This window comes from Hippocampus comes, unplaced genomic scaffold (assembly GCF_001891065.2).
Source record: "Hippocampus comes isolate QL1 unplaced genomic scaffold, H_comes_QL1_v1.1 scaffold99, whole genome shotgun sequence".
NCBI lineage: Eukaryota > Metazoa > Chordata > Actinopteri > Syngnathiformes > Syngnathidae > Hippocampus > Hippocampus comes.
The window spans coordinates 1602810-1617397 of record NW_017805134.1 but is presented as its reverse complement, the minus strand read 5'-3'; the positions used below and the strand labels follow the sequence as shown (position 1 = coordinate 1617397).

General features: G+C 46.4%; 2 protein-coding genes across 3 annotated transcripts in view; both read left to right on the top strand.

The window, feature by feature from the left end:
* The window catches only part of taok2a (TAO kinase 2a), a 10334-nt gene extending 1721 nt beyond the window's left edge, over positions 1-8613 (top strand). Inside the window, exons 4-18 of one of the 2 annotated variants that reach the window (XM_019866459.1) lie at positions 185-298; positions 404-495; positions 1579-1672; positions 1751-1832; positions 2508-2678; positions 2769-2978; positions 3270-3398; positions 4895-5131; positions 5243-5371; positions 5446-5649; positions 5833-6072; positions 6182-6403; positions 6499-6627; positions 6907-6960; positions 7345-8613. In XM_019866459.1, the coding sequence (XP_019722018.1) occupies positions 185-298; positions 404-495; positions 1579-1672; positions 1751-1832; positions 2508-2678; positions 2769-2978; positions 3270-3398; positions 4895-5131; positions 5243-5371; positions 5446-5649; positions 5833-6072; positions 6182-6403; positions 6499-6627; positions 6907-6960; positions 7345-8256 (3019 nt within the window). In that variant the 3' untranslated portion in view covers positions 8257-8613. Of the gene's footprint in view, positions 1-184; positions 299-403; positions 496-1578; positions 1673-1750; positions 1833-2507; positions 2679-2768; positions 2979-3269; positions 3399-4894; positions 5132-5242; positions 5372-5445; positions 5650-5832; positions 6073-6181; positions 6404-6498; positions 6682-6906; positions 6961-7344 lie in introns of both variants that reach the window. The other variant, XM_019866461.1, reaches the window with a different exon arrangement.
* A 2847-nt stretch (positions 8614-11460) lies between these two features.
* cdipt (CDP-diacylglycerol--inositol 3-phosphatidyltransferase (phosphatidylinositol synthase)) overlaps positions 11461-14588 on the top strand; it is a 4184-nt gene continuing 1056 nt past the window's right edge. The window contains exons 1-5 of the mRNA XM_019866463.1: positions 11461-11770; positions 12879-13013; positions 13183-13336; positions 13414-13495; positions 13683-13764. Of these exons, the coding sequence (XP_019722022.1) occupies positions 11728-11770; positions 12879-13013; positions 13183-13336; positions 13414-13495; positions 13683-13764 (496 nt within the window). The 5' untranslated portion in view covers positions 11461-11727. The remainder of the gene's footprint in view (positions 11771-12878; positions 13014-13182; positions 13337-13413; positions 13496-13682; positions 13765-14588) is intronic.

Sequence of the window (14588 nt, the reverse complement as noted above, 5' to 3'; positions counted from 1 at the left end):
TGCTCAAAACGGTCCCCAGAACTGTCTTGTGTTTCCGGCGCCTTTGGCCAGGTTCCCACAGAAACATGCACCTCATTCGGGAATCTGGAAACGGTGACAGAATAAGACGGCATAAGAATGACCATTCGTACTAAACATAAGGAACACAACTCATACAAAAGTCAATCTGTGTTGCCTTGCACAGGGATGTGAAAGCAGGAAACATCCTGCTGACGGAGCCCGGTCAAGTCAAACTGGGCGACTTTGGCTCTGCCTCCATTGTGGCCCCGGCAAACTCCTTCGTGGGGACACCCTACTGGTGAGTTCTGGCTTTTTGCCGGCCTCTTTGAGCATTTCAACACTTCTTTTTGTCCTTTTTTTTTCCCCCTTTATAAACACCCAACATGGTGCCACTCTGGTCCAGGATGGCTCCAGAGGTGATCCTGGCCATGGATGAGGGCCAGTACGACGGCAAAGTGGATGTGTGGTCGCTGGGCATCACCTGCATCGAGCTAGGTACGAGATTGCACTTTCAGCTTGGCTGAATTTTCCACAAGCTACTAATCAAAGAACACCCGAGATGTTCGATGGATAAATAGTGTGTGAGCTGTGACTTGCTCATGCATCTGTATGGACATTTTTGTTTGTTTTTGTCTGACTTAATGGAGATATTGTCATACAAGTCATTAGAAATGTGGAAGCAAACGGATGCATTCCTGTTCAACACTTTTTTTGTTTGACACACATGAATTGAGATGCTTTGAGTAGTTGTTCAGTGTGTTTTGTTGTGTTTTTTTTTTTTTTTTTTACCCTTTCAGAGACAGTGGTTACTCCAGTGAACAGCTTACCACGTTATTAGGTTACAGGGGGCAAGAAAGGGTTAATCATTATCAGAAAAGGACATTTTCATACAATCATTTGAAAGCAATAGTTTCCACCGGCGTCCTGTTGTATTTTTTTTATTTCGCGGCTTTTGGGCAAATTGAAATCAGCAAACGGTAGGCCAGCAACTTCTCTGTGGTCATACATATTCACTTGTCATTTTGATCAATCCCTCGATAAACGGATTTGACACATTGATGCACAAAAGTCACTTATTTAATTGAGTTGGATTTTTTTTTTTTTAACTATATTTGAACCGTGTTATTTCCTTCAAGAAGGGAGGAGGTGAGAACACTACAAATTAAGTGGGGTGGGGCGATAAATGTGGTTAAAAAAATAAAATCCTATAATTTGATCAGATTTATCCTTTTTTTTTTTTATTCCTAACAAGTAGTTGTTTTTCCATTTTTAAATGTCTCCAAGATTAGGTGCCGACTCATTGATACATTAAGGCATTTTTGTGGAATGAATGATTGATTGATTGATTGATTGATTGATTGATTGATTGATTGATTTTTAACTTGTGGCTGAGACATGTTCCATTTGATGATGTGGCAGTGTACCATAATGGCAAAAAAAAACCCACACAACTTTGAATCCAGTTTCTATTTTGTTAAGGGTTGAATGTAAGAATTACATAGTTGGGTGGAATTCCTTTATGGAGTGAAAAGATGAATGACCCAGTGGGCCTAAAAATCTGAAATTGTGTTGTCACAGCGGAGAGGAAGCCCCCCCTGTTCAACATGAACGCCATGAGTGCCTTATATCACATCGCTCAGAATGAGAGCCCCGTCCTGCAGTCCAATCACTGGTGAGGCCTTTTGCTTGCGCTCACCACGCTGACACTAATCAACGCATACCTCAACTCTCCCTCTTCTCTTTCTGTCAGGTCCGATTCCTTCCGCAACTTTGTGGACTCGTGTCTGCAGAAGATTCCACAGGACCGGCCCACCTCCAATGTGCTGCTCAATGTGAGAACATTCTTCACACCCGAGTAGAGTTCAAAGCCCCCCAAAGGATCGTTCATCATAATTACAGCTTCAAAAGAAGCAGTGAAATATAATAGGATTGCCGTTTGCAACTCACATTTATATTTTCCACAGCAAGTTCAAAGTACCTGCATGCCACACGTCTACGGGGAGTCCCAACCACTAAATGATACCCTTGTAAAGTAATTCTCTCGTCTTTTGCTGGCTTGATGCTCCAAACTAAACTGAAACGCAGTGAAATAACGGATGCCATCCCTACGCCATTTTCCTTTTCCTAAATTACTCTCCTACACTATCAAAACACATATAAACAGTAAATCACAGTACATAAGTATACAGTATCGCTGTGAGGTGAAACCGATGTTGAAATGCGATCAGTTTCATTGTTTTTTTTTTTCTTCACAAATCCATACTTTTGGTCCACAACACACTCAGGTGATGTATGTGTGTGTGTAATTTTGTTGAAAACGACTTGGTCTCTTTCAGGATGATGCAACTGTTTAGGGTTGACCAAATATTTGTGTTTTTTGGTCTCCGGATAAAAGCGAAAGGTTAACCGGAAAAACCTGCGATAGCGAGGGGTGACTGAACGGTGCACTGCAACGCGTCCCTCCTGGTATCACGTGCAATTGAACTCCTTCCCCGCTGCGTGTCCAGCATCGATTCCTGTGCCGCGAGCGTCCCCTGACGGTGGTCATGGATCTAATCGCCCGCACCAAGGACGCCGTGCGCGAACTGGACAACTTGCAGTATCGCAAGATGAAGAAGATCCTCTTCCAGGAGACGCAGCAGAACGGCCCCGTGTCGGAGGGAGCAGAGGACGAGGAGGTGAGCTGGAAGAGAGCATACAGTGGGGATGGACACAGTCCGCTCCGCGGACCTCTGACATCTAATCCAATATTGAAAATTGCCCGTCAGGAGGTGGAGCAGTACCTGTTGCACACGGGCACGGTCAACAGCATGGAGAGCTCGCAGTCGGTGCCCAGCATGTCCATCTCGGCCAGCTCTCAGAGCAGCTCTGTCAACAGCCTGGCCGACGCCTCGGACGACAGCAGCGGCGAGATGGCCATGATGCAGGAGGGAGAGCACACGGTCACCTCCAACAGCTCCATCATACACCGACCGGCGGTAAGCACGCAACAATCGCCACGTGTGTTCAACTCTCGACGTCTCCTTGTGGGCTCTTGAAATAGATGAAAATCGGTGATAAAACATGTCAAATATGTTTTTTCTTCATCAGTTTACTGCTCCCATGTGTTTTAAACACATCTAAAGTCATATAAGAGTGACACAAACTGCCGTCTTGGCCACCAAAGAATAATCGTAGTTTGTCTGGGTTTGGCGTATTCCATTTTACTTCGTATTTTCAGTGCTGGAGTCATGCCAGTAGTCTGCAATCTCTCCTGTCATTTTGTTCAGGCCCAGGACAACATCTACGATGACCCTTACCAGCCGGAGCTGGAGCAGCCCCAGGCTCCCTCCGCAGGCCGCCGCAGAGTTTACTACCGCAACCGAGACCACTTTGCCACCATCAGAACTGCCTCCTTGGTACGTCCGTTCTCTGTCTTCCTCCTTCCTCTTGGGAGCAAACTGCACAACAGCCAACCTCCATTTATCACATGGGGGTCACATTTCAGATGCCCCTCCAATAAGTGAAACTTGGGAATGTAGAGACTATTTGAAAAAAAATCATCTCTCCAATATGCTTTAAGAACATTTAATCTCATGGAACACACTCATTGAGATATATTGAATTGCACTTTTTAAAGTATTCCTGAGCCCCTGTTTTCTCATTCTCTCCTTCGCAAAGTTCTCCCAAAAAGCTTCCAAGTTTATCACTACCAGTTGGTGTTTACGATAAACCCAACATATAAAACCTATCATTACGCATTGTATTTTTTTTTTTTTTTTTTTTTTTTTTTTACACATTTCGTTATTTTGACTTTAAGATGGCGCCGCGAGAGTGGCTGCCTTTCCAGCAGCTCCTATATTTTTTTCTTCTACTTCTTCCTTTCATAACTTTGCTGCTGTGAATTGGGAATTTCTCCATTGCGAGACTAATAAAGGATTTCTTATCTAATATCCATCCATCAATGTTTATCTGGGTTGGCTCACGGGAGCAGCAGCATAAAAACCTCTTCCTCGGAATCATGCTGCATTTCTTCCTGTCGAGCTTAGTGGTGCCTGCTATGCTGCCCAACCTTAAATTGGGACTTTCCTGTTTTCTGTAAAATGCCGTTAAATCAAAGATCGCTTCAAAATCTACTGGAAAGCAGGAGAAAGAACAGTGTACAAGTAAATGATGGAACGCTGTCCCGCCATACGCTCATGAATGGTATATGGGCTGTCACTTGCATAACGGTTTTCTACCCCGGGTAACCAAAGCGCTTCACACTGTTACCTCATTCACCTACTGGTGACGCAGCACCAGGAGCAACTACGGGTTCAGTATCTTGCTCAAGGACACTTCGACATGCTTCCTTTCATAACTTTGCTGCTGTGAATTGGGAATTTCTCCATTGCGAGACTAATAAAGGATTTCTTATCTAATATCCATCCATCAATGTTTATCTCTTATGGCTCACGGGAGCAGCAGCATAAAAAACTCTTCCTCGGAATCATGCTGCATTTCTTCCTGTCGAGCTTAGTGGTGCCTGCTATGCTGCCCAACCTTAAATTGGGACTTTCCTGTTTTCTGTAAAATGCCGTTAAATCAAAGATCGCTTCAAAATCTACTGGAAAGCAGGAGAAAGAACAGTGTACAAGTAAATGGTGGAACGCTGTCCCGCCATATACGCTCATGAATGGTATATGGGCTGTCACTTGTATAGCGCTTTTCTACCCCGGGTAACCAAAGCGCTTCACACTGTTACCTCATTCACCTACTGGTGACGCAGCACCAGGAGCAACTACGGGTTCAGTATCTTGCTCAAGGACACTTCGACATGGCTGGGAATTGAACCACCAACCTCCGGTGTTGGGGAAACAACCACTCTGCCACTGAGCCATAAGCGTGACATGTCCTGGTCCCGTCCCATCCGCAGGTAACCCGGCAGATACAGGAGCACGAGCAGGGCTCGGCGCTGCGGGAGCAGATGTCGGGATACAAGCGCATGCGGCGGCAGCACCAGAAGCAGTTGATGGGCCTGGAGAACAAGCTGAAGGCCGAGATGGATGAGCATCAGCTCAAGCTGGATAAGGAGCTAGAGAACCAGAGGAACAGCTTCTCCTCGGAGGCCGACAAGCTGGTCAAGAAGCACCAGGCTATCCTGGAGAAGGAGGTGAGCGCCAGAACTTGAAAGGGAATTCCCTCCCACTTGAATCAATTTTCTTCGCCCTATGCACAGACACTTAGCCTGCAAGCCTGACATGATTCACGGTTTTCCCTGCAGACCAAAGCTGCACTGGCGGAGGAAAAGAAGTTCCAACAGCACATTCTGGGCCAGCAGAAGAAAGAACTGACCAGCCTACTGGAGTCGCAGAAGCGTCAGTATCGTCAGCGCAAGGACCAGCTGAAAGAGGCAAGAAACATCAGCCGCGCAGGGGACAAGCACATGGGTTTCACCTCTGACATTGCCCCTTGATACCCCAACAGGAGCTGAACGAGAACCAGTCGACCCCCAAACGGGAAAAGCAGGAGTGGCTGATCCGGCAGAAGGAGTGTCTGCAGCAGATGCAGGCGGAGGAGGAGGCCAGTTTGCTCCGGCGGCAGAGGCAGTACTACGAGTTGCAGTGTCGTCAGTACAAGAGGAAAATGCTGCTCGCTCGACACAACCTGGAGCAGGATCTGCTCAGAGAGGTACCACCCAAAAATATTGATGGTCACATGATCGTGGTGCTATTACGATGTGCACATTAAGTCAGCTCAGAGCCCACTGAAGGCCCGGTTACCAAATGCAGCAAAGGCACGGCCTGCCACCGCCTTCTCCATTTGATTGATGCGCTTGATCCTTGTGCCCCCGCCCCCCCCGTTTCCCACCAGGACTTGAACAAGAAGCAGACCCAGAAGGATCTGGAGTGCGCCATGCTGCTGCGCCACCACGAATCCACTCAGGAGCTGGAATTCCGGCAGCTGGGATCAGTGCAGCGCACCCGCGCCGAGCTGATCCGAACACAGCACCAGACGGAGCTGACCAACCAGATGGAGTACAACAAGCGGCGGGAGCAAGAACTGCGCCAGAAACACACCATGGAGGTGCGGCAGCAGCCCAAAAGCCTTAAGGTGAGACCAACCTAGACTGTTGCAAAAAAAAAAAAAAAGTTGAAAAATGTCGAACTTGCATCAAGTGATGTGACTGGAGTTCCGACGCTGTGTCGTTTTTGCGTTCCAGTCGAAAGAGCTGCAGATCAAGCGTCAGTTCCAGGAAACATGCAAGATCCAGACGCGTCAGTACAAAGCCTTGCGCAACCACCTCCTGGAGAGCACGCCCAAGTCGGACCACAAGGCCGTGCTCAAGCGCGTCAAGGAGGAGCAGACACGCAAGCTGGCCATCCTGGCCGAGCAGTACGACCACTCCATCAACGACATGCTGTCCACGCAGGCTGTGAGTAAGGCAAGGAACCAACCCCCGCGCACCTTCCACACCGCCGAACCTTGACCACTGCCCACCCGCCCGCAACTCTGACGACGAGTTTTTGTCCCGCGTAGCTTCGACTGGACGAGACCCAGGAGGCGGAGTATCAGGTGCTGCGCATGCAACTGCAACAGGAACTGGAGCTGCTCAACGCCTACCAGAGCAAGATCAAGATGCACACGGACACGCAGCACGAGCGAGAGATAAAGGAGCTGGAGCAAAGGGTGTCCATACGCCGCGCGCTGCTCGAGCAACGGGTACTGCCAACACGGCCGTCTTTTGATCCTTTTATGTCAAGGGCGTCAAAATAAAAATGATCAAAGTTGCTATGAAACCTTCAAACAACTGCGACTTTGACATACATGAAACACCAACACATCAAGTAATACTCGTAGCAAGGTACTTTATCTGCTCCATTATGATGATGACTATTACTGGAGCTTCGTAAGGGACTTTCTCTGCCTCTTATTTTTGACCGAGAGATCAAAGAGCTGGAGCAGAGGGTGTCCATACGCCGCGCGCTGCTCGAGCAACGGGTACTGCCAACACGGCCGTCTTTTGATCCTTTTATGTCAAGGGCGTCAAAATAAAAATGATCAAAGTTGCTATGAAACCTTCAAACAACTGCGACTTTGACATACATGAAACACCAACACATCAAGTAATACTCAGCAAGGTACTTTATCTGCTCCATTATAATGATGACTATTACTGGAGCTTAGTAGGGGACTTTCTCTGCCTCTTATTTTTGGTCTTAGTTATGTTGCATATACAGTAGAGCTCAATGCTGCCTGGCATGTTGTGGGTACTGACGCGGAAGTGTTTGCATGTCTGACATATTACAAATGGGCCATCTGGCAGGGCAAGGCTTCAGACTGTAATTTGCCCCGCCCTTCACAATGGCATTTTGTGGCTTTCAGATCGAGGAAGAGATGCTGTCCCTGCAGAACGAGCGCTCCGAGCGTATCCGGACGCTTCTGGAGCGCCAGGCTCACGAGATCGAGGCTTTCGACTCGGAGAGCATGCGGCTGGGCTTCAGCAACATGGCGCTGAGCGGCATCCCGGCCGAGGCCTACAACCAGGGCTACCCTGCCCCCAGCCCCTCTTCGGGCTCAGGGGGCTGGCCCTCGCGCCCCGTCCCCCGCTCGGGCAGCCACTGGAGCCACAGCGTGCAGAACTCTGTGGCTGCGCCATCCTGGCGCGGTCAGAACCACGGCAGCGGAGGCTTTGTCCGGACCGAGTCGACGGTGTCGTCGCACGGCTTCGGCAGGGACAGCGACCCCATGAAGGGCGGCAGGGCGTCGTCCTCGTCCTCTGCGTCATCGTCATCATCCTCCTCGAACCTCCGCCAACACCTTCACCAGCAGTCGCAACAGCAGCCGCCGCAGCCTCACTATCTCCCCCAACACTACCAGCACCACCAGAGCACGCCGCACCTCTACCGTGACGAGAGGGAGCGCGCCAGGGAGTGGGTGGGAGGCAGCGGCCACTATTCCCATCATTCCCAGGGCGGGCACTATCACCACCACCTGTCATCCCACGCCTCCTCGCAGTCCCTGGCCCTGCTGCCGCCCACTCCTGCACCTCCGCCCGTCTCCCTGTCCTCCTCCCCTCCGTCCTCGGCCTCCTCGTCCTCATCGTCTCAGGGGGGCTACGGCGGCGGAGGCCTAGGGGTGCGCGGCCCCGGCCTGATGCCACTCCGGAACAGCCCACAGCCTCTGCGTAGGACGGCCTCGGGTGGGCCAGCCAGCGGCGGAGGCGATGGAGGACTGAGTCGGAGCACATCAGTCACATCGCACATTTCCAACGGCTCACACCTGTCCTACTCGTGAAGATTCTGCCCAGAGACTGTTGACTTTTCCTTTTCAATTCCTTCACGTGTCGTTTGCAGTTTTTGTTGCACAAGATCAAGTTTGAGATTTTGCTCTCGGACGTCGCGTGGCGCTTCCTCTCAGCTAGTGGTGCTTTTCAAAACCAACCCCACTCTGTAACTAGGCTCTTGCGCCTCCTCTTTTGGTGTTAGATGCTGTTGAGCAGAGATTGTGTAGACAGCCACATCAACAAAACCACTCCACGTGCCAGTCTTCCCTTCACCGCCACGTCGGCAAGTTAGCTTAGCACTCGCCCAGTCGCTTCAACTTGCAGTTATCTTAGCCTAGCTGAGCACAACGGCCATATTTTGCTGTGTTTAAAAAAAAAAATGTTCCAGTTGCTCCAAGTTGTAGTTAGCTTAGTTTAGCTTTGTGTCTGCACCGTCCAGCGTAAACTAAGTTGTGATTTGATTTTTTTGTTTTCCTTTTTAAAAGTTATTTTCATAACTGAGACTTTTAACAAGGACGAGAGACAACACGCTTGTTTGCTTCTTAGCAGACTTCCATTACATCCGCCACGTGACACATTACATTAGGACAAGGTTACGTTATGCTGGGATGACATCTTAGGTTTCGGCATGTTATGTTATGACGCATTGCGATATATCATGGCACATGTTACAACAGGCTACAACCAATTACGTCACAACACTTTATACTACCATTTGTTCCGTTTTGACACGTTACATTACGACATCATGGCGTGTCTTGTTACAACACTTTAGGTTTCGGCACGTTACTATGCGATGCCACACGTCACGTGTTATGACATGCTACAGCATGATATGCTATGACCTGTTTGGTTGCAACTTGTTGCATTACAACACATCTAGTTACGGTACTTTTAGACACGTTACGTTGCTGCATGTTCAGTTGCAGCACAATGTGTCAAGTTCTGTAACGGATCGTTACATCACGCCAACACGTTAGAGCAGGGGTGCCCGTTACGGCGATCCTGATCGACCGGTAGATCTAGGACAGGTCCCAAGTGTATCCAAGGGGTGTAGAGGAGAAGAAAAAAAAAACAACCTTTTGTGTGTTTTTGTACATGTTAGTAATATATTTTATTGTGTTAATGTACGCTGCACCCTAATCATCCTATCAGTCTAATTTTCACGAAAAAATATTTTAAAAATAAAATAAAGCAGGTAAATCATTAACCTACGGTGGCACGTGATCTACGTCACCGGAAGTTTTTAGCGCTCAGCAGTCTGCAATTGCAGCTTGTGATCAGAGCTGTTGCGCTACATCTTTTATTGTCATTATTCTCATTCAGAGTTTTGCTTCGTGTACAATTCACCGAGGGCACAGGCAAAGAATAGGAATCTAGAGGGCCCAGGGAAGCACTTTAAAACGGTACGTGTGAGCTATCTAGATAGTTAACAGGCTGCAAAGGTGCATTGCATGCCTCCGTGTCAGGCTGTTTCTCATCATGGCGTGCGCGCGCGCGGTAAGGGGCGATCGCGGGAGGTTGGTTGATCGAAAAGTCGATCTGAGGTCCAAAAAGTTTGGGCACCCCTGCGTTAGAGCATGCCACGTTACAGCCTGTTACCACACCCCAACCCACCGTTGGGTCTTCCAAAAACTTGCGCCATGCTCTTTTCCGATCCAAGTTTCTGTTGAATCTCAATGTGAACGTTGCGGGCGCCCGTTGACCCGCCATGTACATAGTTGTACTAACTCAAAAAGCGTCTTAGTAATCATAAGGATCCTTTTGTCATGTGACCTAGACCAATAGATGCTACTGCTGTCGTATTTATGTTGTATGCCATTTTTTTAATGCTAATTTTTATTTCCCAAATGTGACTGCCAACATTGACCACTCGCTGGAGAAGAATAAGCGCAGTGCAGTGTTACTGTGATACAACAACATATGAAGTACATTTCCCAGCATTCCTTGTTCTCATGTCAGTATTAGCATGTGGAGCGTTCCCACAATCCTTTGGTGCCATGTTCAGCTTTACTTGATTTCGTTTTGTGTACAGTGTGTGTGTGCGCGCGTGTGTGTGCATGTGTGCGTGCGTGGAAGTGAGGGTGTGCGAGCGCGCGCGCATGGGTCGAACTGCGGAAGTATCATCAGGCCGCTTCTTCCCGCCGTGGCGAAGGAGCGCGACGGCCATCTTTGGTTGTCACGTCTACCTCATTTGCACTGATGGTCAACAAAGAATGTTGGGCTCTTCTCAAACGCGCTGGGAAACGGGCGTTGACTTGACGAACGAGCGACATTTAACTTTTTGACTTGTTTTAGAGTGGGGGAGGGTTGTTGTAACGTTTTCCTTTGGTGAGTTGAAACTTGAATCGGCACAAAGAATATAGGAAACAGGAAGCGCATGTTTGTCTTCTTGGGTCCCGTTAAAAGAGACAGTTTGGGGAAACGAGGGGCTTACCATGCGCTCATCTTGTTTCCCTCAGGCGGAAGATGTAAAGATTATTTTTCTAGTTTTGAAGTCAGGAAGTAAGAGTAACATCATTACAAACATGTTTTAGCTCTTTTCTTCACAAATATCAGGCTTTCTTTAAACATAAAAGTGAAAAAAGAAACATTTGACGGGGGGAACAGTTGTACAGAAACGAAACAAAATACTTTTGGACAATAAACAAGCATCAGTACATAACACTTGGCCGTACCTTTTTTTGACTCAGTGTTATATAGAAAAGAAAGCATCGTTATGTAGTTAGTAACATTGATTGATTGATATTTATAGTATAACTGCGACGTTGAACTGAACGGGAACTTTTGCTTTCCTGAACGTACAAGTTAAAATTAATCCTGTTAAAACGTGTGAATTATCGCGTTACAAAATGAAATTTACTACGTAATAACGTGAAAATTATGATTTAACTTGACCCGTATCACGCTGAAGCGTGAATATAACTTTGCTTTGATGTGATAGCAATATGAGTCCGTCAATTTTAAATAATATAACGATGAAATTGTTTATGGATAAGCGGTACGGATAATGGATGAATTGTAGTCAACATCGATGTTTCTTGTCCGGTTCAAACTGGTGACGTCGAAGCTAAATATAGCGCTGGAGTTTAAAGGGGAGTCGATGAGGTGACGTCACAGCAACAATAGTCATGCTCAGAGAAGAGCGATACCGGAAATAGGAGCATCCAAAAATTAAACTATTAATTTCCTCATTGGAATCTATTTGCAAATAAGTCTGCCTTCTTACTAAGCGCGTGTCTGTTAAATCTGTTGACATTATCAGTCCTGGAAAGGAGTAGTTTGTCGAGTGGCTGACTCGTTAGGGTCTAATTATGATTATAGTGAAACACAAACATAGCGGAAATGGTTGACTTGTTTGAAGGGTTGGCGCGAGCTTGACGGCAAGCTTCGACTCGAGGAAGTACTCAGAGAGCTAATTTCTATGATTTTGCCACCAAAAAAAAAACTAAACTTTTACTCGACGACCTAGAAACGGAAAGATGGCACAAGAAAACATTTTCCTCTTCGTCCCTAATTTGATCGGTGAGTTTGTGACCGGGTCATCGGCAGGTACCTGCTTAGCTAACTGCTGCCAATTGCTACTCAGTGTCAAATATTACGAAATTTTACAAATGTCACATTTTTGTCTCGCTCATGAGCGATAGCTTCCCAAGAGGCCTTCACGCTGGATCCAGGCCTCGGCCCCATGTTACGCTCCTACCCCGGTCGGGGCTTTATTATTAAATAAATTAAAAACCAAACGACTACAGTACGTCATTACCAAGGGAGTTTGTGAAAATAATAATACAGTAATATTTTTTTAGATATGTCGAATGACCCCTTTTCGAGGAATTTACGTTAAATGTTCTCTTTCGCATTGAAATGATTTAGATGTCAGCGAAAGATGTCATTTATGAATGTCAAGAACACTTACTAATAGAACGTATATAACGACAACAACAAAAAGTCGCCCTTTTTGTATCTGTCTGCAGACAAAATGGTATTCTGTACCTGTCGTTGGTATTTGTCATTGGAATTAAAAGGTGAATCGATTATCAAGTTGATGAACAACAATTTTTGTAATTGATTGTTTAGAGACCACGTTTAAACAAATCCCCTGATTTCAGCTTCTCAGCTCTGAATCTCCGATTTCTGTTGATGTCCATGAAAGCAGGCGGATTGTGTTTGTGGTGAATCAAAACAAGACGTTTGCAAACATCTGTTTTTACGTTGAAAAATAATTATCAACATTTATTTTCCATTTTCTGACAAATGTTACAGATCAAACCAGGAATGAAAACATAAGAATGTTTATGTTTGAAATAATGTCCGGCATTTGAATGAAAGGATGGAAATGAAGCCATTTTTTTTCACTCTGATTCATCCATTAACTGAAAAAAAAGTCACCCAGTGAATTGATGATTAAAATAATGGTTCATTTCTACTCTAGTTATTACTTTCTGGTGTCATTTGTTGTTGGAGAACGCATTAGGTTGTTGTACAGAGTGAATGAAAAGTACCCCCGACTTAACACTCGGTGTGTCTTGTCCTCACCCACTGAGAGTTCCCACAAACAGGTGAATATGGGTTGTCGTCAATGGTTGTCCATTTTCAACATGTTGACAAATGTGTTGTGTGTGCTTGCGTGTAGGTTACGCCCGCATTGTGCTGGCACTGGTGTCCTTCTTCCTGATGCCGTGTTGCCCATACCCCGCCTGTTTGTGCTACATGCTCAGCAGCCTCCTGGACTCCTTTGACGGCCATGCCGCGCGCGCGCTCAACCAGTGTACGTGTTCCCCACTAGTAATAACAATTAAACCTCAAAATTGAATATGGTAATGGTGAAAATGAATACGATGATGGTGACGATGACACCGATGATGACCTAAGTCATATTGATGACAACGTCAATGATAATACGATGATGGTGATGTGTTTGTGTGTGTGGTTGTCAGGCACGCAGTTCGGCGCCATGCTGGACATGCTGACAGATCGCTGCGCCACGATGTGCCTGCTGGTTAACCTGGCACTGCTCTACCCGTCCTACACCTTCCTCTTCCAGCTCAGCATGTGCTTGGACATCGCCAGCCACTGGCTGCACCTGCACAGGTGGTGCAGTTCCTGTTGAATGGCCTCGCCGCTGCCCACCTGCCGCAATTGCTAACTATATGCGTGCGTGTGTGCAGCTCGACGGTTAAGGGCTCAGCCAGTCACAAGAGCATCGACCTGTCTGGAAACCCGCTCCTGCGTGTCTACTACACGAACAAGGTCACATGTGCAACTTCACATTTGACACACCTTTCGTGTGTCCTCTACCACCACTTATATTTAAAAAAAAAAAATCTATTTTTGAAATGAATACTCTTTCCTCATTCTTTGGCACTGTTTTTCCTTCCCCAAAGAGGTCAAGCGTGCTTGCTTGGAGCGCTGACAGGTGTTGTGTGCCCGTTTGCAGGTGGTTTTGTTCTTGATGTGCATGGGCAACGAGCTCTTTTTCTGCCTGCTCTACATCCTGCATCACCTACAACAACCCCCCGGTAACTTTCACACGCACTCACGCCACACCGTGTATGTTTTTGTGCTTGTAGTTGCCGGTGTGCCTTATGCGTGCCCAGTTTGTCATAGTTAACCAAAATTAAGGATATGACTAAAAGTAAAATTGAAAAATACATTTTTGTTTACAAAGTCAAATAAAAACAAAAGTGCTTGGATATTAAGACAAAAGGGAAGTGAACTCATCATTATTATTATTATTATTATTTTAAGAAACAATAATATGTTCTATATGACTCCACTTGTCTAAACACAGTATTCTGATAAGTATTGCTTTTGTGGAATAGGAATGAAGCAGCAAAATCCACCCATTTTGATCCATGTCAGTGGGAGGCCCATTTTGCCACTTGCTGTCAAATGAAAATGACATAACAGTTGTTGTGGACTCAGGTAGCGACCAATCACGGCTCATCTTGCAAACATCACATGACCAATCCCAGAAAATAGCTGACTTTCAGTCAACAGCAAGTGTAACACAAAATGGCCACCCCCTGAGATTAATCAAAATGGCTGAATTTTGCTTCACTTCTATTCCACAAACGCAATCTTCATCAGGATCCCGTATTGAGATTTGTGGGGCTGTGTATTGATTTTGGTATAGCTGTACAACCATACAGAAGAAACGGCATCAGTCCAGTTGTCAATTTATTTCATTTTCTTTATCTTGCCGTGACCTGAAGAAATTACATTACATTATCTGCTGAAATAATTTTTTTTTTAATTCCTGCGGCAAAATAAGGTGGCTCAATGTATTCTTAGCTTATCGTCACCATTAAAGCCATAAAAAAATTATATATATATATATATA